We start from the raw sequence: 25,690 nt of genomic DNA, 5'->3' as shown, positions 1-25,690 counted from the left end.
GCACTGACCCCCACGGGCCTAGGCGCTGAGTGCAGCTGCTGCAGCCAGGCCCTCCCTCCTTAGCAGGAGCCGGGAGGGCTGGGACGCTCAGAGATGCAGGCAGGGGCGTGGGAGCAGGGCTGGGGGAGGGGCCCCTCGCAGCTGGAGGACCAGGGGCGGGATGGGGTGGGGTTACTTTCCCCACCCTGAGCAGCTGGGTCACCAACAGACAAGACAAGTGGCAGGGCTGCACCCATCCTCTCCTGCCCAGGCCAGAATGGGCAGGGGCCTGGGAGGGGGCCTGCTTAGCTAAGCAGTTCCAAGTAGGTGACAGGGACCTTGCCCTTCTTGTTGCCTCTCTCGCCAATGAGCCAGTCAGGGTCCATGCCAGGCAGGCTGTAGACAGTGATGAGCTGAGGAGGGCGGAGAAGGAGGGTCACGCCCCGGCCAGGCAGAACTGGCCCCAGCCCTAAGGGGGAACAGACTTGCGGTCTCCCCTGATACATAGGAAACGACACCTCCTGAGCTGCTCACCTCCTCAGCTGCTCTACAGAGACAGATCAGAGAGGCTGCTTCCTCAGAGCTGGAGCCGTCTCTGCCTACCCGACTGGCCCCAGCTCTACCCGCAGGGCCACTCGGAGGCTGGAAGCCCGCGGTGCAGGGTCTGCAGACCCCATGCCCCCAGCTCCAGTTTCCCGGCGCCCGTGAGCCGGCCCTCCCCCCGTCCTCGTGGCCCCCAGGCCTACCTCGTCAGCCAGCAGGGCCAGCTCGCTGCTGTCGGCCGCCTCGTAGTCATAGAGGACCCGGGCCTTCCGGGTCCCGCTGGCGGGAGGCGCCACCTCCTCCAGGCGGAGAGCGGCCTCCCCCGGAGGAGCCAGGCTGGCCACAGAGGGCCCCCCAGGCATAGTGGCTGCGGCGGTGGTGGGCGAGGTGCTGCTGAGGGGCGGGGAAGCGGGCTCTGTGGTGCCCACGAAGGTGCCTGGAAATCTGGAGAGGAGAGCGGAGGCACACCTCAGCAGCCGGGAGCCACACACCCCCGGGAGTCCCCTGTGCCCCGCCAAACACCAGCTAGGTCCACGGCCGCGGAGGCGAGGAGACCCCGCTACTTACATGGCTCCCTGGGAGCTGGCGGCATGAAAGGAAGAGGGAAACGGGGAATGTGAGATGCTCCCGCCATCCCCGCCACCCCCCACCCCACACAGTCTCAAGAAACCGCGCCAGAGGTCCCCAAGGCCAGCCACCTCGCTGTCATTGTGAGAGGGTGCCCGGGCCCAGAGAGCAGTGTGATGTCCCACCACAGTTGGCAGCCCTCCACCCCGCCCTGGGTGTCACGGGGCTTTCCGAGCTTGGGGCGGTCGGGGCTGGGAGCCAGGGGACCCCGGTGGGCACCTGCCCAGCTGTTTCTGTAGGTCCAGCATGTGGCGGTAGCACTGGGCATAGTAAGTGGTCTGAGACTCAACGAACTCATGGAGGCAGCGAAGGTGGTTCACCTGCGGGGAAGACGCCCATGGCTGACGGGGGGGATGCGAGGGGCCAAAACATCCCATTCCCCATCCTGTCCTCTGCAGACCCTGGCCCGGCATTCTGATGTCTTCTGCCCAGGCCACTTGTTCCCTGGGGTTGGAGGGAGGTACCCACCCTTTGGGACCTGCTCTGCCGAGGCTGAATCCCATCCTTACAGACTGCGGGCTCAAGCACACCCTGCCCCACCTGCCTTCGAGATCCAGGTTCACTCGCTGCCTCAATATGGACTAGTTTCATGGGGACACAAGGGGCGGCAAGAAGACGGTGGACGACAGGAGGAGGAAACGGGGGCAGGACTCACGTGCGTGCTACTGATTCCCTCCAGCAGGAGCCGGGTCACTTCTGCCTGCCGGTCAAACTCTGTCTGGGCCACTCGGAGCTCCTGCTCAGCCTGGGAAGGGTGGGGCATGAGCGCGAGAACAAGAACCGCCCCCCAGTTTCCCTCCCACCGCCTTCTCCCGCGCCCCTGAAGCAGCCCAGGAGCGGCCTCCTCTTCCCTTCTGTGGCAGCTGTCACTTCCCCCCGGGGATGCAGACATCGGTGGCAGGAGTGCACTTCCCACCCCTGACTTCAGGCCTGAAGCCCTGACCACTGGAGGAGCCCCGCTTGGACCCCACCCCCTCCTGAGGCCAGTTCCTGGACAAGCAGACAGAGCCTCGGGCGCCCTGCCTTGGCCTTTCATATTCATTTGCCCATCTGACGCCATCACGCATCAGGGACAAATCCAACCAACAGTTGCCTCCGGAGGGCCCACTGTGTGCAACAGGGCAGAGGTGAAGTGACAACCCCTACCATGGCCCCAGAGAGTGAGGGCAGAGCCCAGAACTAGAAACAGACCTGCCCCTGACGGCAGCAGGTGAGCCTGGACTCCCGTTGCCCACCCCCTGCAGCCTCTTCCCTGAGCCCCGACTTACCTTGTCCACCTCATCATTCCAGAGCTGCGGAGACCACAAGAGGACAGGTCAGCGGGGGAGGGAGGGGGGCACCGGTCAGCAGGGGAGGGGAGGACGGCTGAACCCCAGAGCCCAGGCCCTGCCCCAGCTCCCTGAGACCCCAACCTCTCCCCAACTCCCTCCCCACAGCCCAACGAGGGGCTGAGGCTGGGGTGAGGCCTGGTGTGAAAGGGGGAGCTCCGACATCATAGTCCGTCTAGTCCCACATGCCACATGCGGGGAGGGGGGACAGCCAGCTGGGGAGTCCTACTTGGGTTTCTCCTACAGTGCCAGTCCCCAGGCTCTGACTGGGGTCTCAAGGGAGATTGAGCGTCCCGCACCCCACCCTGACACTTGGCTAAGGCTGGTGGGCTGGGAGGCAGGACTGTGTGACCCTGGACCAGTCACTGAACCTTTCTGTCCTTCGGCAGAGAAAGGCAGCCTCGTGCCCGAGTCACACTGGGGTTCAAAGGCACAAGGAAAAAACAGGGCCGTCTCCACCCTCCTGGATACTCCTCTTTCCACTCGGCCCAGGAAGGGGGGCGGGAAGTGTCATCCAGAGTCTAAAGAAGAAAGACCCCCCTCCCCCCCCCACGGCTTAGGAGACCCATTTCTCCTGCCCGCTGCTACCCTACGATGTGACCTGAAATGCGGAAAGCAAAACAAGGCCAGCCCTTGGACAGATGTGTCCCACCTCAGTGCCGTTTAGCAAATCACAACACGGGAAGCAACCTCCACGTGGACACACGTCGGAGACCCAGCCACAGGGGCCCGGTGGACTACACTGTGGTTCACGCCCCCGAGGACAAATGACTGCACACAGCAACATGCTTATGACAGATGGAGAAGAGCCAGAGGGTCTTTGCAGAAGGTTGTCACCCGTCGGGGGGTGGGGTGGGGGTGGTGGAAGGGACAGAGAGAGAGAGAGAGGCAGAGAAAGACACAGTGGTGGTTTCGACAGGCATGATGGGATAGGTGTGATCTGCCTATTTCCCAAACTAAACAGTAAATACCACAAATCTCAACAGAGCTGTAGGAAGAAAAGACACCAAGACATTCAACGTCCTCCTGATCCAGCCCCGCCCATCCGACCTCCAGAGTCCCCGCCCCCGCCCCGCCCTCACGCTCAGCTTCAGGCCAGCTCGGGACACGCTCTGTTCTCCAACCTCTGGGCCTCGGGCCCAGGCGGCTCCTTCCCCCACCCAGCTGTGCCCTCCCACCCTCCCTGTTCAGTCTCTAACACTTCCACGACACCTAGCAGATGTGCTATGGAGGCAGCTGGATGGACAGCGCCGTCCCTGTCTCCCATGACCCCGTGGCAGGCCAGGCCCAGACCTCCTCCCTCTCCTCCGGGCCGCATCGCTCCGGGACGGTGAGTGTGGGAGGGGGCGGTGCCTGCTTTGGGGGGGTCGAGGCTGGGCAGACTCTCAGGTGCCCTGGAGGTGGGGCCGCTGCCGCCCCAAGTGCACCGGGCTGTGCCGCGCAGTGGGCCAGGCTCACCTTCAGCGCTGGGCAGGGAGAAGCAAGGCCGGCAACACGGGCACAGGGCACAGGGCAGAGGCGGGTGGACAGGACTTGCCTGACCAGGGGCGCGGCCCCTGCCTGCCCCTCTGGCTCCAGTTCGCTGCACATCAGGCCCAGGCCCGAGTGTGGGAGGGGAGGGGGAGCGGGGCGGGGCAGGGGCGCTTACCGCGGAGGCGCTGGCCGAGAGAATGTAATTACGAGGTCTAGTCTCCTGAAAGTCAGGCACCGTCTGGCAGGGAACAGAGTTCATGGGGGGAGGGGGTCATGCGGGGCCGGGGCCGGGCCGGAAGGCCGCCCTAGACCCTCCCATGGGAGATGCCAGGAGCCCCCGACCCCACGGACAGGAGGGTACAGACAAATACAACACGGAGCCCCCCGCTTCTCCCCAAGCCAACCACCTGCGGAGGAGGCGGGCCGAGGCGAGTCCAGACCAAGGTTAAGTGGGTGGACATGCCTGCCATCAGGGCCCTTACCTGGGGCAAGCCACAGACGGGTCCAGCCCCTGGCCCGGCGGCCACGGACCCTCGTCCCCAGGCCCCGGCCTCACTCAGATGCCCCAACTAGACCCACCGTCCTCCCAACAAAGCCCGCCCCACCCAGCTCTCTCCGTCCAGAACCTCCGCACACCACGTCTCTCGCTCCTGCAGCAAGGACCAGGCCCCTCTCCCCACAACGAGGATGGACAGACAGATGCATGGATGGACACAGTGACAGGCTTTCAACATTTGCAAAAAGCTGACTCACAGGCTCCAATGCCTGGCGTCCCCCCGAAGCAGAGGCTACACATGGTAGAGCCTCCAGTGGGGAGACCAGCTGCTTGCAAAACGCCCCGAGGACGTCCCCGGCCGACCCGGCACTGTGGGCCCGAGGCCGAGATGGGCAAACCAGAAGCAGCACAGCACGTGGGATAGGTATACTCACATCTCCCTCACACTGAGCCAAGTTACCCAAAGCAAAACAGAAAGGAACAAAAACAAAAGAGTTAGTGAGTCCACAGCGCAGGCAGGAGCAGGCCCCTGGGGTCACACAACCCTGCCCTCTGGAAGGAGTCCTGACACGTGTGTGTGTGTGTGTGTGTGTGTGTGTGTGTGTGTGTGTGTGTGTGTGTGTGTGTGTGTGTGTGTGTGTTGAGAGGGGTAGGAAGGACGGGGTGCACTGCTGGGCCGGAGTCCTCTGGGATGCTGTATCTGGGCTGCCAGGGCCCAGCTCGGGACGGGGTGTCCTGCCCAAGCCAAAGACTCTGGGCCAACCAACTGGAGGGGAGGTCGTGCCGTCCCAGTAACTAAGGAAGGGCTCCCCCACCTGGCTGATGTAGGAAGAGCTTGTCCTGGCCAAGTTACTCCAGAGAGGTGGTCCACCCCTGAGTGGCGGGGAGACTGTCCTGTCCAGGTGACTTAGACAGACATAGGTCATCCTGCCCAAGCCAACAAGACTCCAGTGGCTGAGCCCCTGCCTCCAGTTTGGACCCCACATAATTGGATGAGCCGGGACCTTGCCCACGGCTCTCGCCAGACGCACTGCCCAGGCTCCGTGGCCCCAGGTGGCCACACTGAGGGTGGCGAACGCGAGAAGGGCTGGAGGCTGGAACTCTCAGGGGAGCGGAGCCCAGGCCGGATGTTTCCATGGCGTGCCCTGGACCTGACCTGGGGATTCCCTCCCCAGGGCGTGAGGTGGCCTTTCGGGCCCTGCACCCCAAGCAGCCTGGCCACCCTCAGGCCCAGCTCTCCCAACCCTGGCCTAGCCCTGGGCAAAGTGTCCCACACTGTGTCCCATCGGCCTGGCTGAACAGGCCTCCGTGAGCCGAGAGTGAAGGGGGAGCAAAGACAGCCCAGGCCCTACCCAGTGCCGTGGGGCTCCCAGAGGGCCCCTCAGACACGTCCCTGGGCAGGCGGGTGGTCCAGCTCCGGGGCCCTCCGCACCACCACAGGGGAGCCTGAGCACAGGGCACCCTGCGACCAGCGCTGGAGCAGCAGGTGGGGGAGTTAGTAGGGGGAGCCATGCCCGGGCAGAGCCGGGAACAGAGCCGAGCACCCAGGGAGGGCAGGGCAGGGGCATGCAAGAAGCCAACTGGCTGTCGGTCTGGGGAGGCTGTGGGCCGCCCTGAGCCCAGGTCGGGGCACTGCTGGTCCGCCCACCCCATCAACGTCTGCCCTGGGTCCCAGGGCTCTGGGCCGCCAGGGGTCCATTGCAGGTGGGGCAGAGAGGTGTGACCTGAAGTGGTCAGCCCAGAGCAGCAGCCCCCAGCCAGGCCTCTCCAGGCAGGGACAGGGGAGAGAAGTCATGCCAAACACCAGGTCCCTTCACCCCCTCCTTGGCTCCAACCAGGACCGGTGGGGGGGGGGGCAGGAGGCCGGCACGACACCTACCGTGGCTTTGGCTTCTGCGGCCTTGGCCTTCTTCAGCCGTGCTTTGCAGGCATCCAGGTCCAGACGCCGGTTATGGAGGAGCCGCCTCTCCTTCTGAGGGGGTGGGAACAGGGAACAGTGAGACCTGGGCAGCCCTGGGAGACCCCTGGCCCTGGCAGGACCAGCCCCCAGGACCATCTGGTCAAGACGGGGAAACTGAGGCCTGGACGGGGGAGTCATCCACTCCAGGCCACTCAGTCCACAAGAGCCATGTCTGGGGAGGTCCCAGGAGTGCTGGGTCCCAGCATGGGAGGAGAGCCTGGGCTCAGCAGCTATGAGGAGGGCTTCCACCATCACCAGGAAGCCAGTGGCCCCAGGCCCCTCACCGAAATAGTCTTCCAGTCCCCTTCCAGGAAGGTGCGCAGGGGTGTAAGGAAGCCGATGGAGGCCGTGTGGATAAAATCCCTCTCTGCGGCTCCCAGGCGCTTTTCTGCTTCTGCCACCTTGATCAGTGTCTTTCCTGAGAAACAAAGTGGAGGGGTGAGGAAGAGGGTCGGGCTCAGGCCGCTCTGACCCCCAGGAAGTAGGGGAGAGCTCAGAGAGAGATGTTCTGAGAGGCAAGAGCAGAATGGCTGTCCTGGGAAGATGTGAAAATCTACATATCCATATACCTATCGACAAATGAATAGTGGGACGCCCGAAGAGCGGAACGCTACACAGCCATTAAAAAGATGTGGGGGGGGGGACTTCCAGAATGACAGGGGAAGGAGCTCAGCAAATCCTCTCCCCAAAAAGCAATAATAAAACTACACACAGGGACTTCCTTGGTGATCCAATGGTTAAGACTCCACGCTTCAACTGCAGGGGGCCCAGGTTCAATCCCTGGTCGGGGAACTAGATCCTGTATGCTGTGCAGTGCAGCCCAAAAGAAAATAAAATTTTAAAAAAAGAATATCCTTTTAAAAAAACCACAACTGGACACAGTTCTCAAAAACAACGATTTCTGGACTCTGGAAGTTAACCTAAGGCAAATAAATTGAGAAGCATTTATTCCAGAACTTTTGGACCTTGGTAAAAACAATGGAGCCTGTGGCTTTTTGGCCTGGGGGTACTCCCATCTCCTCAAGCTCTGTGGTGCTGTAGCTCTAGCAGGGCGGGGCAAGCCCTGAGGGGGCTGACTTGATTTGGGCTGGAACACAGAAAAACCCATGGGACAGGACCACAAACAATAGTGATCTCAATGGCAAATAATCAGGAACATCACAGCTAACGTGAAGCTGGAATACTGGTCGGAACAAGCAACAGAGCTGCCGGAAATTTAACGGGAGATCTGGGAAATGAGATAGTCATAGTGGGCCTTGATAAAATCCGGATATCTCTGGTGGTCTGGAAGGCTATGCGTGTGTATAGCACACTTGGGAGAGATGGGAGAGTACCCCAGCCATCAACTCATTCCTGGCTAGTGGGATGCTTTGCACATTCACAAACTAAAAGCTGGGAAGACATGTAAATTGCTTGAACTTTGAGTGTGTTCCCCAGCCCACTCATAGATTCATCAGTAAAGCCTTAATGGTGCAAGATGTTTAAGCACAACCTCTGATTGATCATTGGCTGACCACTAACATATGCTGACCTGGAAGAAACCCCTAGGAAGCTAGGCTTAAAAGTAAAAAGGATACTTTAAACAGAAAAACAAGTAGACATCAGTAGCTGCACACTGCAGAGCGTAGACCCTAAACAGTTAGCTCAGGCAAGCCTCTGAAGAAACAAACAGCAGTAATAACTCAACAAAAATTGTAAGACATGCAAAGAAATAGGAGAGTACGGACAGCACACAGGGAAAGAAAAGCAATCAACAGACACTATCTCCAAGGAGGCCCAGATATTAGACCTAGCAGACCAAGACTTCTAAGCAGCTATTACAAATAAGTAAAAAAACAAAAACAAAACAAAACCCTGATGGTGGGGAGGGACAAATTAGGGTTATGGGATTAAACCACTATATATGTAATAGATAAGCAACAAGGATATAGGGACTTCCCTGGTGGCGCAGTGCTTAAGAATCCTCCTGACAATTCAGGGGACACAGGTTCAATCCCTGGTCTGGAAAGATCCCACATGCTGCAGAGCAACTAGGCCCATGTGCCACAACTACTGAGCCTGCGCTCTAGAGCCCACGAGCCACAACTACTGAGCCCACATGCCACAACTACTGAAGCCCATGTGCCTAGAGCCCGTGCTCTGCAACAAGAGAAGCAACCTCGATAAGAAGCCGGTGCATTGCAACAAAGAGTAGCCCCTCTCTCCACAACTAGGGAAAGCCCATGTGCAGCAGTGAAGACCCAACATAGCCAAAAATAAATAAATGAATAAATTTATTAAAAAATAAAAAAGAATCCACCTGCCAAGGCAGAGGACACAGGTTCGAACCCTGGTCTGGGGAAATCCCACATGCCACAGAACAACTAAGCCCATGCGCTACAACTACTGAGCCTGTGCTCTAGAGCCTGCGAGCCACAACTACTGAGCCTGCATGCCACAACTACTGAAGCCCATGCACCTAGAGCCAGTGCTCCGCAACAAAGAGAAGCCACTGCAATGAGAAGCCCACACACCAAAACGAAGAGCAGCCCCCACTCGCTGCAACTAGAGAAAGCCCGTGCACAGCAATGAAGACCCAACACAGCCAAAAATAAATTTTTTTAAAAAAGGATATACTGTATAGCACAGGGAATTATAGCCATTATCTTGTAATAACCTATAATGGAATATAATCTGCAAAAATACTAAATCACTACGCTGTACACCAGAAACACATATTATAAATCAACTATACTTTAATTAAAAAATAAAAAACCTAATAGAAGCAATGTTTAAAGATTTAAGGAAAGTATGATCACAATGACTTCTCAAATAAGGAATGTCAATAAAGAGATTAAAACTATAAAAAAGAAATGAAAATTCTAGAGTTGAAAAGTATAACAACTGATAAGAAAAAATCACTAGAAGGGTTCAACAGCAGATTTGAACTGGCTTCTTATCAGAAACAAGGGAGGCCAGATAGTGAGAGGATATATTCAAAGTGATGAAAGGAAAAAACTCTCATCCAAGAATTTTATATACAGCAAAACTGTCTTCCAAAAGTGAACACAAAATAAAGACATTCCCAGATAAACAAAGGCTAAAAGAATTCATTGCTGGCAGACCTACCATAGAAGAAATACTTTAGGTTAAAGTGAAATGACACTAGATGGTAACCTGAATCTACATAAGGAAATACAGAGCAGCAGTAAAGGTAATTATATAAGCACATATAAAAGACAATATAAACTTTTTTCTTTTTTCTTAATTGATTTCAAAGACAACTACATAAAACAATAATTATAAAACTGTGTTGTTGAGATATAATGTGTATGACAATAATAGCACAAAGGAAGAGGGCGAGAAGGGAGTTATACTGGAGCAAAGTGTCTATATTTTACTGGAATTCAGTTAGTATTACTCCAAGGTAGATTGTGTTAAGTCAAAATGCATATTGTAATTTAAATTGTAAAACCACTAAGATGGACTTCCCTGGTGGTCCAGTGGGTAAGACTCCACACTCCCAATGCAGGGGATATGGGTTTGATCCTTGGTCAGGGATCTAGATCCTGCGTCAGGGATCTAGATCCTGCGTCAGGGATCTAGATCCTGCATGCATGTCGCAACTAAGAAACCCACATACTGCAACTAAAGATCCTACATGCTGCAATGAAGATCCTGAATGCTGCAACTAAGACCTGGCACAGCCAAAATAAATATAAATAAATATATTTTATAAAAACCCACTAAGAAAGATTTTTAAAGTAAAAAAAAAAAAAGCAACAAAGAAATTAGAATATTACACTAGAAAATATCTATTTAACTCAAAAGAAGGCAGTAACAGAGGATCAAACAAAAAACACCTGAGATACAGGGAGACAATAACGAAATGGCAATCCGACCACATCAACAATTACATTAAATGTAAATGGATTAAACACTCCAATCAAAAGGTAAAGACTGTCAGATTAGATTTTTTAAAAAAAGATTCAAATACATGCTCTCTATAAGAGACATACCTTAGATTTAAAGACATAAGTATGGTGAAAATAAAAGGACAGAAAAAGATACATGCCCCTGTTTGCATATAACAATATGAGAATAGGAGTGACCATAAGAGAACAGGAGTGGCCATACTACTATCAGATAAGCAGACTTTAAGACCAAAAAATGTTAACTAGAGACAAAGAGTAGTATTTTACAATGATAGAAGGGCCAAAACATCAGGGAGATATATAATTATAAACATACAGACCTAACAACACAGCTCCAAAATACATGAAGCAAACACTGACAGAATAAAGACAGAAATACTTCAACAGAAATAACTGGAGACTTTAATACTCTCAATAAAGGATGGGGCAATAAGACAAAATCAACAAGGATATAGAAGATAAACAACACTATCAACCAAGATGGCCTGACAACACTACCCTACAACATAAAGTACAATATCTAAGTGAACATGAAACATCCTCCAGTAGATACCACACACTATAGGCCATAAACAAGTCTTAACACATTTAAAAGGATTAAAATTATGCAAAGTATGTTTTCTGACCACAGCGACATTAAATTAGAAATCAACAACAGAAGGAAACTTGGAAAATCCATAAATATCAGGAAATTAACCACCACCCTGCTGGTGGGATGTAAAATCACACAGCCACTTTGGAAAACAGTCTGGCAATTTCTTAAAAGGTTGGTGGTCCAGTGGTTAGGACTCTGCACTTTCACTGCCGAGGGCCAGGGTTCAATCCCCGGTTGTGGAACTAAGATCCTGAAAGCTGCACAGCACAGCCAAAAATTAAATTAAATAAAAAAAAAATGTTAAACATAAATTTACCACATGACTCAGCAATTCCACTCCTAGGTATATACCCAGTAGAAGTGAAGACATACATCCTCACAAAAGTTCATATGCAATTGTTTAAAGCAAAACAACCCAAATGTCTCTCAAATGGTAAGTGGACAAAGAAAATGAGATCAGCCCATACAGTGGAACACTCTTCAACAGTAAGAAGGAATAAAATCCTAAAACACATTATAACATGGATGAACCTCAAAGACAAAGAAGCCACGTGCAAAAAACAACATATCGCTTGATTCCATTTATATGAAATATTCAGAAAAGGCGAATTTATAGAGACAAAACCACATTGGGATTTCCCTGGTGGTCCAGTGGTTAAGAATCCACCTTCCAATGCAGGGGACTTGGGTTCGATCCCTGGTCGGGGAACTAAGATCCCACGTGCCGTGGGGCAACTAAGCCCGTGTGCTGCAACCACTGAGCCCACGCACTCTAGAGCCCATGTGCCACAACTAGAGAGCTCACATGCCGCAACTACTGAGCCCACGCGCTCTGGAGCCTGCATGCCACGCAAGTAGAGAGAAGCCTGTGTGCCGCAATGAAAGATCCCGCATGCAGCCAAATAAATAAATAAATTTATAAAAAACGACAAAAACAACAACGAAAAATAACAAAGCCACATTAGTTGTCTGGGGGTGGGAGTGGGACTGACTATAAGTAGGCACAAGTTACTTTTTTGCAGGTGATGGAAATGTTCTTTACATTGGATTGGGGGAGTCACCCAAGTCCAGGAAGCACAGAAAGTCTCATACAGGATAAACCCAAGGAGAAATACACCAAGACACATAGTAGTCAAACTGACAAAAATAAAGACAAAGAGAAATATTAAAAGCAACAAGGGAAAAGCAACAAATAGCACACAAGGGAATCCCCATAAGACTATCAGCTGACTTTTCAGCAGAAACTCTGCAGGCCAGAAAGGAGTGGCACAATATATTTAAAGTGATGAAAAGGAAAAACCTACAAACAAGAATACTCTACCCAGGGCTCCCCTGGTGGCGCAGTGGTTGAGAGTCCGCCTGCCGATGCAGGGGACGCGGGTTCGTGCCCCAGTCCGGGAAGATCCCACATGCCGCGGAGCGGCTGGGCCCGTGAGCCATGGCCGCTGAGCCTGCGCGTCCGGAGCCTGTGCTCCACAACGGGAGAGGCCACAACAGTGAGAGGCCCGCGTACCGCAAAAAAAAAAAAAAAAAAAAAAAGGAATACTCTACCCAGTAAGGCTCTCGTTCAGATTTGATGAAGAAATCAAAAGCTTTACAGACAAGCAAAAGCTAAAATAATTCAACAGCACCAAGCCAGCTTTACAATAAAGGCTAAAGGAACTTCCCTAAGCGAAAAAGAAAAGGCCACAACTAGAAACAAGAAAATTATGAAATGGGAAAGCTCACCAGTACAGGTGAACATACAGTAAAGGTAGGAAATCATCCACACACAAACGGGATATCAAGACCAGTAACTGTGAGAGAAGGAGAGCACAAGTGCAGGACATCTGAAATGCATTTGAAATTAAGAGATCAGCAACTTAAAACAATCATGTAGTTATACAGACTGCTATATCAAAACCTCATGGTAACCGCAAATGAGAAATTTATAACAGATACACACATGAAAAAGAAAAAGGATTCCAAACACAACACTAAAGATAGTCATCAGCGACTTCCCCAGTGGGCCAGTGGTAAAGAATCCACCTTCCAATGCAGGGGACACAGGTTCAATCCCTGGTCGGGGAACTAAGATCCCACGTGCCATGGGGCAACTAAGCCCGCACGCCGCAGCTACTGAGCTCACGCACCTCAATGGGAGAGCCTGCATGCTGCAAACTACACAGCCCACGCGCTCTGGAGCCCACGCACCACAACTACAGAGCCCACGTGCCCAGGAGCCCACGTGCCACAACTAGAGAGAAGCCCACATGCTGCAACGAAGAGCCCACGTGCCACATTGAAAGATCCTCCGTGCCGCAACTAAGACCCGACACAACCAAATAAATAAATAAATATTTTAAAAAATGTTTAATCTATCTATCCTAAACCCTTAAAAAATAAAGTCATCAAATCACAAGAAAGGAGGAAAGAAAAGAGGAAAGGAAGAAAAAAGACCTACAAAAACAAATCCAAAACAATTAGCAAAATGGCAATAAGGGACTTCCCTGGTGGCACAGTGGTTAAGAATCCGCCTGCCAATGCAGGGGACACAGGTTTGAGCCCTGGTCCAGGAAGATCCCACATGCCACGGAGCAACTAAGCCTGTGCACCACAACTACTGAGCCTGTGCTCTAGAGCCTGCGAGCTACAACTACCGAGCCTGAGAGCCACAACGACTGAAGCCCAATGCCTAGAGCCCGTGCTCCACAAGAGACGCCACTGCAACAAGAAGCCTGTGCACCACAACAAAGAGTAGCCGCCTCTCGCCGCAACTAGAGAAAGCCCACACACAGCAACAAAGACCCAACACAGCCAATAAATAAATTAATTAATTAAAATAAGTAAATGTATAAAAAATGGCAATAAGAACATACACATCTATGATTACCTTAAACATAAACGGATTAAATGCTCCAACCAAAAGACACAAATTGGCTGAATGGATACAAAAACAAGACACAAGACCCATATATATGTTGTCTACAAGAGACCCATTTCCTTTTTTTTTTGGTTGTGCCGTGCAGCATGTGCGATCTTAGTTCCCTGACCAGGGATCGAACCTGCGCCCCCTGCATTGGAAGCACAGAGTCTTAACCACTGGACAGTCAGGGAAGTCCCAGACAAAACAGACTTTAAAATAAAGACTGCTACAAGAGACAAAGAAGGACACTACATAATGATCAAGGGATCAATCCAAGAAGAAGGTATAGCAATTATAAATATATATGCATCCAACACAGGAGCACCTCGATATATAAGGCAAATGTTAACAGATGTAAAAAGAGAAATCGACAGTAAACAATAATATGGGTCTACTTAAACACCCCACTTACATCAATGAACAGTTCATCCAGACAGAAAATCAATAAGGAAACACAGGTCTTAGATGACACATTAGACCAGATGGACTTAATTGTTATTTGTAGAGCTTTCCATCCAAAAGCAGCAGAATACACATTCTTTTCAAGTGTACATGGAACATTCTCCAGGATAGATCACATGCTGGACCACAAAGCAAGTTTTGGTAAATTTAAGAAAACTGAAATCATATCAAGTATCTTTTTTAACCACAATGCTATGAGATTAGCAATCAAGTCCAAGAAAAAAACTGCAAAAAACACAAACACGTGGAGGGTAAACAATGTGCTACTAAACAACCAATGGCTCACCAAAGAAATCAAAGATGAGGGACTTCCCTGGTCCAGTGATTAAGACTCTGCACTCCCAATGCAGGGGGCCCAGGTTCGATACCTGGTCAGGGAACTAGATCCCGCATGCCGCAACTAAAGGAGCCCGCATGTTGCAACTAAAAGATCCCGCATGCCGCAACTAGGACCTAGCGCAGACAAATAAATAAATTAATTAATTAATTAATAAAAAAAGAAATCAAAGATGAAATTAAAAAATACCTAGAGGGAAATGAAAACACTATGCCAAAACCTATGGGACACAGCAAAAGCAGTTCTAAGAGGCAAGTTTATAGTGATACAAGCTTACCTCAGGAAACAAGAAAAATCTCAAATAAACAACCAAATCTTACACCTAAAGCAACTAGAAAATGAAGAACAAACCAACCTAAAGTTAGTAGGAAAGAAATCATAAAGAACAGAGCATAAATAAATAAATTAGAGACTAAGAAAACAACAGAAAAGATAGATGAAACTAAAAGCTGGTTCTTTGAAAAGATAAACAAAATTGATAAATCTTTAGCCAGGCTCATCAAGAAAAAAAGGGAGAGGATCCAAATCAGTAATATTAGAAATGAAAAGGAAGAAGCTGCAACCAACACCACAGAAGTACGAAGGACTGTAAGAAACTACTACAAGCAACTATATGCTACTAAAATGGACAACCTAGAAGAAACGTACAAATTCTTAAAAAGGTACAATCTCCCAAGACTGAACCAGGAAAAAAGAGGAAATATGAACAGACCAATTACAAGTACTGAAATACAATTTCTGATTTAAAAACTTCCAACAAACAAAAGTCCAGATGGACCAGATGGCTTCACAGGAAAATTCTATCAAATGTTTAAAGAAGAGTTAACACCTATCCTTCTGAAACTATTCCAAAAATTGCAGAGGCAGGAACCAAACTCATTCTATGAGACCACCATCACCCTGATACCAAATACCGACAAAGATACCACACAAAAAATAAAATTACAGGCCAATATCACTGAAGAACATAGACACAAAAATCCTCAACAAAATACTAGCAAATTGAATCCAATAATACATTAAAAGGATCATACACCATTACCAAGTGGAATTTTTCTTCCTTTTTTTCAATATTTATTTATTTATATTGGCTGTGCCAGGTCTTAGTTGCAGCACGTGGGCTCTCAGTTGCAATGTGTGGGCTCCGTAGTTGTGGTGTGCGGACTTCTTAGTTGCAGCGTGCGGACTCTTAGTTGCGGCATGCATGTTCCTTGACCAGGGATCGAACCTGGGCACCCTGCATTGGGAGCATCGCGTCCTACCCACTGGACCACCAGGGAAGTCCCTGTAAGGATTTTTCAATGTCCGTAAAACAATCAGTGTGATATACCACATTAACAAATTGAAGAATAAAAACCATATGATCATCTCAATAGATGCAGAAAAAGCTTTTGATAAAATTCAACATCCATTTATGATAAAAACACTCCAGAAAGTGGGCATAGAGGGAACCTACCTCAACATAATAAAGGCCATATGTGACAAACCCACAGCTAACATCATACTCAATGGTAACAAACTAAAAGCATTTTCTCTAAGATCAGGAACAAGACAAAAGATGTCCACTCATGCCACTTTTATTTAACATAATTTTGGAAGTCCTAGCCACAGCAATCAGAGAAGAAAAAGAAATAAAAGAATCCAAATTGGAAAAGAAGAAGTAAAACTCTCACTGTTTGCAGATGACATGATACTGTACATAGAAAATCCTAAAGATGCCACCAGAAAACTACTAGAGCTAATCAGTGAATTCGATAAAGTTGCAGGATACAAAATTAATAAACAGAAATCTGTTGCATTTCTTTCTTTTTTTTTTTTTTTTGCACTATGCGGGCCTCTCACTGTTGTGGCCTCTCCCGTTGCAGAGCACAGGTTCCGGACGTGCAGGCCCAGCAGCCATGGCTCACGGGCCCAGCTGCTCCGCGGCATGTGGGATCTTCCTGGACCGGGGCACGAACCCGTATCCCCTGCATCGGCAGGCGGACTCTCAACCACTGTTGCATTTCTATACACTAACAATGAAAGACCAGAGAGAGAAATTAAAAAGAAAAAAATACCTAGGAATAAAACTACCTAAGGAGGACTTTCCTGGTGGCACAGTGGTTAGGAATCCGCCTGCTAATGCAGGGGACATGGGTTCGAGCTCTGGTCTGGGAAGATCCCACATGCCGCGGAACAACTAAGCCTGTGCGTCATAACTGCTGAGCCTGCGTTCTGGAGCCCACGAGCCACAACTACTGAGCCCACGTGCCACAACTAATGAAGCCCGCGTGCCTGGAGCCCGTGCTCCGCAACAAGAGAAGCCATCACAATGAAGAGCAGCCACAACTAGAGGAAGCCTGTGCACAACAGCAAAGACCCAATGCAGCCAAAAAAAAAAGATAAATAAATAAATTTATTTTTCTAAAAAAAAGCTATCTAAGGAAGCAAAAGAACTGTACTCTGAAAATTATAAGATGCTGATGAAAGAAATGGAAGATGAGGGAATTCCCTGGTGGTCCAGTGGTTAGGAACTAAGATCCCACAAGCCACATGGCACAGCCAAAAAAAAAACACCCAAAGATGACACAAACAGATGGAAAGATATACTGTGTTCTTGGATTGGAAGAATCAGTATTCTCAAAATGACTATACTATCCAAGGCAACCTACAGATTCAGTGCAATCCTTATCAAATTACCAATGGAATTTTTCACAGAACTAGAACAAAAAATTTTAAAATTTGTATGGAAACACAAAAGACCCTGAATAGCCAAAGCAATCTTGAGAAAGAAAAATGGAGCTGGAGGAATCAGGTTCCCTGACTTCAGACTATACTACAAAGCTACAGTAATCAAAACAGTATGGTACTGGCACAAAAACAGAAATATAGACCAATGGAACAGGACAGAAAGCCTAGAAATAAACCCATGCACCTACAGTCAATTACTCTACGACAATGGAGGCAAGAATATACAATGGAGAAAAGACAATCTCTTCAGTACGTGGTGCTGAGCAAACTGGACAGCTAAATTAAAAGAATGAAATTAGAAATTCTCTAACACCATGCACAAAAATAAACTCAAAATGGATTAAAGAACTAAATGTAAGACCAGATACTATAAAACTCCTAGAGGGGGACTTCCCTGGTGGCACAGTGCTTAAGAATCTGCCTGCCAATGCAGGAGACACGGGTTCGAGCCCTGGTCTGGGATGATCCCACATGCCGCGAAGCAACTAAGCGCACGTGCCACAGCTACTGAGCCTGTGCTCTAGAGCCCACAAGCTACAACTACTGAGCCTGTGTGCCACAACTACTGAAGCCTGCGCACCTAGAGCCCATGCTCCACAACAAGAGAAGCCACTGCAATGATAAGCCTGTGCACCGGAAGGAAGAGTGGCCCCCGCTCACCACAACTGGAGAAAGCCTGTGCAAAACAATGAAGACCCAACGCAGCCAAAAATATATATAAAAAACAAACAAACAAAAACTCCTAGAGGAAAACATAGGCAGGACACTCTTTGACATAAATTGCAGCAGTATCTTTTTGGATCCGTCTCTTAGAGTAATGGAAACAAGAACAAAAATAAACAAATGGGAATTAAACTTAAAAGCTTTTGCTTAGCAAAGGAAACCAAACCAAAGGAAACAAAACGAAAAGACAACCTACAAGATGGGAGAAAATATTTGCAAACGATGCAACTGACAAGGGATTAATCTCCAAAATATACAAACAGCTCATACAGCTCAATATCAAAAAAACAAGCAACCCAATCAAAAAATGGGCAGAAGATCTAAATAGACACTTCTCCAAAGAAGACATATAGATGGCCAAAAGGTACATGAAAAGATGCTCAACATCGCTAATTTTTACAGAAATGCAAATCAAACCTACAGTGAGGTATCTCCTCACACCAGTCAGAATGACTATCATCAAGAAGTCTACATATAATAAATGCTGGAGAGGGTGTGCAGAAAAGGGAACCCTCCTACACGGTTGGTGGGAATGTAAACTGGTGCAGCCACAATGGAGAACAGTATGGAGGTTCCTTTAAAAAGTAAAAACAGAGCTACCATATGATCCTGCAATCCCACTCCTGGGTATATATCCAGAGAAAACCATAATTGGAAAAGCTATATGCACCCCAATGTTCATTGCAGCACTATTCACAATAGCCAAGACATTGAGGCAACCTAAATGTCGATCAACAGGTGAATGGATAAAGAAGATGTGGTATATCAATACAATGGAATATTACTCGGCCATAAAAAGAATGAAATAATGCCATTTACAGCAACATGGACACAACTAGAGATTACCATACTAAGTGAAGTTAAGCCAGACAGAGAAACACAAATATCATATGATACCACATATATGTGGAATCTTAAAAAATGATACAAATGAACTAATTTACAAGACAGAAACAGACTCAGAGACACAGAAAACAAACTTATGGTTACCAAAGGGGAAAGGGGGGGTGGGAGGAGGGATAAATTAGGAGGTTGGGATTAACAGATACACACTACTGTATATAAAATAGATAACCAACAAGACCCACTGTATAGCACTGGGAACTACACTCAATATTTTGTAATAACCTAAAAGTGAAGTATTTGAAAAGGAATATATATTTATGTTGTGTGTGTGTGTGTGTGTGTGTATAACTGAATCACTGTGCTGTACACTTGAAACTAACACGATATTGTAAATCAACTATACTTCAATTAAAAAATTAATTAAATAAAATTTCAAAAACACAAATTGGATTGGGGGATGTTTGTTCAATTCTGTAAATTCACTAAAAATCATCAAATTACACACTTAAAATAGGTGTACTTTATAGTGTATAAATTGTACCTAGATAAAACTTTAAAAATAAAGATTGAGGTGACTCTATAAGTGCTGTGAACAGATCATCTGTAGTGCAATGCCAAGTTTAAAAATCAGGTTGCACCGGGGCTTCCCTGGTGGCGCAGTGGTTGGGAGTCTGCCTGCCGATGCAGGGGACACGGGTTCGTGCCCCGGTCCGGGAGGATCCCACATGCCGCGGAGCGGCTGGGCCCGTGAGCCATGGCCGCTGGGCCTGCGTGTCCGGAGCCCATGCTCCGCAACGGGAGAGGCCACAACAGTGAGAGGCCCGCATACCGCAAAAAAAAAAAAAAAAAAAAAAAATCAGGTTGCAGAACAGTACACATAACATGATCCCATTGAAAAATACACATGAACCAAACCTGGGTAAGGGAGGTTTCAATTTTTTTGTTCGTTTTTTGGCTGCACTGTGCGGCATGTGGGATCTTAGTTCCCCGACCGGGGATCAAACCTGTGCCCACAGCACTGGGAGCGCAGTCTTAAGCACTGGACCACCAGGGAAGTCCCGGGAGGCTTCTATATTTTACTCTATTTTCATCTCCATTGATTGAGCTGTTTACAAGCAGAATGAATCCAGGTATCATGTGTGCAAATTAAAAAACAGAGAAAGGAAGGAGAGAAGGGAGGGAAGAAGATTCGTGCCAGAGACCGTGACCCCCGACCCTGGCTGTGAGGACTGGCTCACCGTAGGGCGTGGTGGGCCCCAGCTCACTGGCCGCCTCTGCCATGTACTGAGCCAGCAGTTCCCCGTTGGTGACCCTCGAGGGCACCTTCCTGTCCAGCTTCTCATACAGGAACTCCTCCACTCGGGCACCTGCAGGGAGACGGCAGCCAAAGCCACAGGGCTCTTCGGTAGGAGCCCAAGGATGAAAGCCGTGGTGACAGAAACAGATCCAGACCAGGGCCCGCCCACAGGGGTGTCCAGCCTGGTGACTTCCAGAATACTCTCTTGCTGATTCTCAACTGTGTGAGACTGGCACTTGACCCTGCGAAGCCCTCACTCTAGAGAGGAAGAAGCCACGGCCATGTGAAATGCCCGCCCGAGGTCACACAGCTGAAGGCAAGTGCTACCCCTTCCTGCCCCACAGCTTCTCCCTCCTTACACTATGGACTTGCAGGGCATAACACACACGTGGGCAATGCCCTGGCCTGGCCCCAGAAAGCTCTCAGCACACTCACTCAGCTAACCGCAGACATACAGGCAGACAAGTCCCACGACCCCAGGCCAGCCAGCCCCTCTCTTCCCACAGGTTCTCCTGCAGCTGTATCTGCCTGTACCACGCTGCGTGTGACTCTCGGCAAGTCCCCTTTCATCCCTGAGCCTCACTGCCTTCCCTCCGGTGACCTGGCTCCCGTTTCTCCTGCCTCTTCTCCCAACTGTGTTTTAGTGTCCAGGCATTTCTTCAACTCCTCTGTGCGACACTTAGCATTTCCACTGTCCCAGAGAGCGCATCCTGGAGCCCAACACTGAGTCTGCTGTTTTCTTTAAGTGGGACCCCCCAAAACAGCAGCCTTAAGCCCCAAGAGTCTAACCCAAATCCCACCTGCCGCCCAGGCCCACCTGCACGGTCTCAGCAGCTGGGGCTCCTGCCCGCTGCTTCCCGCCCCGAGCCCAGGGCCGGCCCGTGTCCACTCACTGGGGTTGGGTTGCAGCAACACCTCTGTCTGCCTCAGGATTTTCTCCGTCCAGTTCTTGGTGCTGTCTGCCCGGGCCAGAAGGTTCTCAAACTGGGCATCAAGCTCGGTCTTCTCGGCCTGGCCGAATTTCTCCTCTGTGAACTGTGGGGAGAGCACCCAGGGCGGAGGGCTCAGAAAGGGGGACGGAAGGAGCACCCCTGCCCCGCCCATCTACTCCTCCCACCTGGCTGGAACTCAGGCCCCAAGGTCAAGAAACTTGCTCTGCCCCTGACCTGCTCTGTGACCTTGACCAAGGTGCAACCTTGCCCTGGGCCTCAGTTTGTTCCTCTGTGAAATGAGGTGGCTGGACCAGAGTTTGGGGATCATGGCTCCTTTTGGAAATCCAATGAAAGATACAGACTCCCTCTCCCCAAAAAAGCACATCAAAATCAGACATACAGCTTAGGGTGTAAGGAACCCTTGGGAGCCTACCACTAAGGGTCCCCCCAGCCTGACTCTGAAGGAAAGCACTTGGTTACAAGGGCTCAGGGAACAAAAGGGGCACAGAGCAAGGTCTGGGGTTATCAGGATGTTCCAGGGGCAGCTGGGAGCCACGGGAAGGGGATACCAAGGGAGGGAGTCAGAGGAACCCAGGTTCCAGAATCAGAGGGTCTTGATTCAAGTCTCAGTCTGATGAGCTGTGTGACCTTGGGCAAGTGGCTTTGCCTCTCTGAGCATCAGTTTCCTAAGCTGAAAATGGTAATAATAAGTAGTAGCATCTCCCTCATAGGTTGTAAGAATGAAATAAAAAAGATGTGGATAAGGCATGAAGGCTAGGATCTGGCCGGCAGGCAGTGCTCAGTGTAAGAGCTGGTGCTGTTAAGAGCTGATGCACAGAGAGATGGCTGGGAAGGAAGGGGAATGCGGGGGGGGGGGGAGGATGGCCACATGGCTGGCCTCCGGTTGCCTGGAGTGGTAGATGGGGAATAGCGCCAGCTCATCAGAGCCAACTGCTGGGCACACCCAGGGCCCAGAAAGCTCGGCAGCCCCGCCCCAAGGCCAGGAAAGGACCAGGATGTCACAAGGGTTCCCCTTCAGAGCTGGCAGAAACCATGGGGGCCACCTAAGAAAAACCAGAAACTGGCCCAAGTCCTGGCCTCTCTGATCTCAAAGGCCCCGTCCAGCCAAGGGGAGGTCACAGGCAAACAGCAAAGGGGTGAAGACCTGCAGGAGTAGATCAGCCCTGACAACAGACACTGCCCTCAGGCCGGCCAAGTTTCCCATTTCACAGAAGATGCCGCTGAGACTGAGTAAGAGGCAGGCTGTAATGGAGTCACATAGGCTGGGGGTCTGGAGGCCCTTCCCAGATGACTAGGCAGCGGTGAGGCATCCAGAGGCCAAGGACAGGTCCAGCTGCAAGGGGCAGGAGGCACCTCCGGTGGTCAGGCTGCCCTGTCGGGCTGCTCCAGCTCGGCAGCCATCAATTATGCATGGGGGCTTGGGTTTCCCTCTGCAGAGCTGGGTGGGCCAGGGTTAGAGCCTGCGGCTCCTCACCTGGGAACCAGCTGCTCCTGGCCTCCTCCCGGTCTCCCGACTCCTCTTCTTCGTCACATTCCCCAAGCTGGGGCCTCCCCGAGCCAGGCCCTGAACAGGCCTCACCTCACCCAGACCCTTCAGGGGTTAGCATTACCCCATTTTGCAGATGAGAAAATCGAGGGTCAGAGGCAAAGTCACCTCTCTGGTCCTCAGTTTCCCCCCGGAGGACGGGGATAACAGGACCTATCTCACAGAATATTTGGAAGGTGCTTAGTTTCGTGGTCAGCACACAGTATAGGCCTGATAAACGTTAGCTGGAGTCATCATCATCATTAATAAAAGGTCTCCCTCAGGTCCTTCCTTGGCCCTCAGGAGCCACCTAGGGACATCCTTACCCTGCTGGCACCAGCCAGTATGATTCAGGCGATTGTGTCACCCTCAGTGTGCACCTCAGCATCTCCCCTTCTTACCAAGGTTAATGGCAGCACTCCCTGCCGTGCCACCTGGCCACCCGTCCCTCACACCACACACCCACCCAGGTTCAAAGTCCCACCGGTCTTTCCCAACATCTTGGGCATCCTTCCCACGTTCACCGCTGCCTGCCTGGCTCGGATGAGAACGAGGCCACAGCCTCCCTGGCTTTTATTATCATTACTCCTACCACCGCTATTAGTAATACTGCAATTACTACCAACAGCATTAGTACTAGCACTTCCACTGCCCACTCCCACCCCCACTGGCATCTTACCCAAACATGCCTTAGGTTTTCCTGTCTCGGTGCCCTTAGCTGGGCTGTTCCCATCACCTGGACCAACTCGGCAAACCCCTCCTGACCTTCAAGGCACAGTTCGGGGACTGAGAAGCCATCCTAGAATCTCCCACGCAAAAGGGATCTGGCCTCCGGATTCTTACCCCAGGGCCAAGGTCCAGTTCCCTACCGGATGGGGATGAGGTGAGGCTCCTAGAAGTGTCCTCAACACATGGAGGGGCTGAGCACTTACCCAGCATGTCGTGCGTAGGTAGGTGGCACCTACGCAGAGGAGCTGCCCACACATTAATAATAAGCCACCCCCATCCCTCCTGGCTGACTCCTACTCCAGGGCAGACTGGCCTCAGGAGGGTCCCGAGTGTGCTCTCTTGCCCAGGTGACATTTCAAGCCCTTCTCTCTTCTGGCTGCCACCCTGCCCCATCCCTGCCAAGAGGAAGGGCCCCGGCTTCAGAGGCTGCTCCCTGCAAGATGGCAGCAGCAGGGGGTGGGCGTGCAGGGCCAGAGAAAGCCTCTATTTATAAAGCTCCCAGCTCCCTCCTCCACTCTGGAAGCGGGGGCCTGGGCGCTGGTTCCCACTCCAGTATGGGCGAACCAGTGGGCCTGCCCACCCCCAGAAGAAAAGAGGCCACAGGGACCAAGCTTCCCCATACCCCAGGCTCTGCAGGCGTGGCCAGGTCAGGTGCTAGGGCCCCAAAGTAGCAGGAAACTGGCAGATCAGGTTCTTCCCAGATGTGGGAGATAAAGTGGTTGCCATACCGACACTGGGGAGAATTCCCTACCTTCTGAATGGACAGGGGCTGGCCAATGAACTCCAGGCTGCTAGCATCCCCACTAGGGCTGGGGTCCACGGCAGGGCTTCGAACACAGAGCAGCAAACCCTCTCTGGGGCGCAAATCCTCAACGGGACACTGGGCTTTCTAGTAAACATGGGCGTGTGGGCTTCTAAGAGACTGTCTGGGGCTGGGCTCCTCCAGAGAACCAACAACCAGGGCAAGGACAAACAACAGAATCTGTTCCCAGAGCGCTGTGACGGGCCAAGCCCCAAGGCAGCAGCCACCCTGGGAGGCAGACTGGTGCGACCCCTGATTGACAGAAGGGAACACGGAGGCTTCGAGACTTGCCTAACGTCACATGCTGCACAGCTGCAATACTAAGCACGTTACACCAAGAATGACTTGCCTTTAGTGAGCATGTTCACGGGGAATGCCTGGGACACTCACATCCACGCTGGGAGGGAGGGACTGCTAAGGCCATTTTTCAGACTGAAAAACTGTGGCCCAGAGAGGTGACGCCCCTGTCTTCAAAGTCACTAGAGGGGCCTCTACACCCACAGCTGACTCCCGGTCTTCACCATTACACTCAGCTGCTTCTGTTTTTTCCCTTGTCCCCAAATGGATAGGACTTGTTCTAATCCCAGCATCACCCACTGTACAGCTTCCCAAGGAGGGCAGCCAGCCAGCCCCCGGGGCCTGGGGAAATAAGAGAAACAGGCCTCCCACGGAGCAGAAAGTAAATAACCCCAGCCCTCCTGGCTTCCGGACTATCGAAGCGTGTAAAAGGGACCTGAGGGAATCAGTACCACCAGTCCATTGCACAGGTGCGGAGACTGAGGCTCAGAGAAGGGGTCAGGGCGGGTGCACGAGTCCTTAGGCCTGAAACTCAGGCCTCCAAACGCCTGCCGGGAGTCAGAGTCACCGATGGGCAAGGGCAAGGAGACAGGAACCGCCTGGGGCCCTCTGCCCTCCTCAGCGGAGCCCCCCACCGGGGGCGGGGCGGGCGCCAGGACAGCGGGACTACCCGGCCGGCGGGTCGAAATGGTGGAGGCTGACACCTCCCCCGCGGCAGCAGGGCCGAGGCAGGCCCGGCTCACTCCCCAGGCCTGGGCCACGCTGAGGGTGCGGCCAGTGTGGCCGGCCGCCCCGGGCTCTTTCTCTCTACTGGGCACCGCAAAAGGAGGAGGGGCTGGGGGGGCAGCTAGGGCGACTCCGCAGCGGGGAAGGAGCGGCGGCCGCGAGGGCCTTCTCCCGCGGCCCCGGGCTCTGCTGCAGGGGTGCCCGCCGGCCGCGCGGGGCCCAGGGTGTACGGCCTCACCTGCACGGCCCGGGTGAAGAAGATGCCCGCGTCCGACGCCAGCTTCTTCATGTTGAAGTCCATGGCGCTCCGCACGGCCGGCCACGTCCGGCCCGTGCGCCGCCCGGCAGCCCCCGGCCCGCCGCCGCCAGCCCGCACCGCGCCCACCTGCTGCCGGTGCTCTGGCCCTCAGCGCGCCCCCCTGGCCCAGCCCCAGCCGCCTCCG

At 51.5% G+C, this 25,690-nt stretch overlaps 1 protein-coding gene across 4 annotated transcripts; it reads right to left on the bottom strand.

Annotated features, from left to right (window-relative positions):
• Window positions 1-161: 161 nt before the first annotated feature.
• Window positions 162-25,690, bottom strand: SH3GLB2 (SH3 domain containing GRB2 like, endophilin B2). 4 transcript variants are annotated; one of them, XM_082843416.1, is made up of 13 exons: window positions 25,486-25,690; window positions 21,109-21,250; window positions 20,157-20,285; window positions 6,691-6,824; window positions 6,326-6,418; window positions 4,126-4,188; window positions 2,849-2,998; window positions 2,418-2,441; window positions 1,805-1,894; window positions 1,369-1,469; window positions 1,090-1,104; window positions 726-966; window positions 162-392 (listed from the first exon to the last, which is right to left on the bottom strand). In XM_082843416.1, the coding sequence occupies exons 1-13, from the start codon at window positions 25,546-25,548 to the stop codon at window positions 285-287; spliced, it is 1,353 nt and encodes a 450-aa protein (XP_082699542.1). In that variant the 5' UTR covers window positions 25,549-25,690; the 3' UTR covers window positions 162-284. The 4 variants fall into 4 exon arrangements, with proteins under 4 accessions (XP_082699542.1, XP_082699543.1, XP_082699540.1 ...); XM_082843417.1 differs by lacking the exon at window positions 1,090-1,104; XM_082843414.1 differs by lacking the exon at window positions 2,849-2,998.

This window comes from Leucopleurus acutus, assembly GCF_964270905.1.
Source record: "Leucopleurus acutus genome assembly, chromosome: 7".
NCBI lineage: Eukaryota > Metazoa > Chordata > Mammalia > Artiodactyla > Delphinidae > Leucopleurus > Leucopleurus acutus.
This window is presented reverse-complemented; position numbering and strand designations above follow the sequence as displayed.

Bases quoted from the DNA above. Each gene is read 5' to 3' on its own strand.
- SH3GLB2 (XM_082843416.1), bottom strand. From the start codon at position 25,548: ATGGACTTCAACATGAAGAAGCTGGCGTCGGACGCGGGCATCTTCTTC. The intron at 20,286-21,108 runs GTGAGTGGACAC...GTCTCCCTGCAG, and splicing joins GTTGCTGCAACCCAACCCCA to GTGCCCGAGTGGAGGAGTTC. The intron at 2,999-4,125 runs GTAAGCGCCCCT...TTTCTTCTTTAG, and splicing joins TCTCGGCCAGCGCCTCCGCG to ACTCTGGATGACACTTCCCG.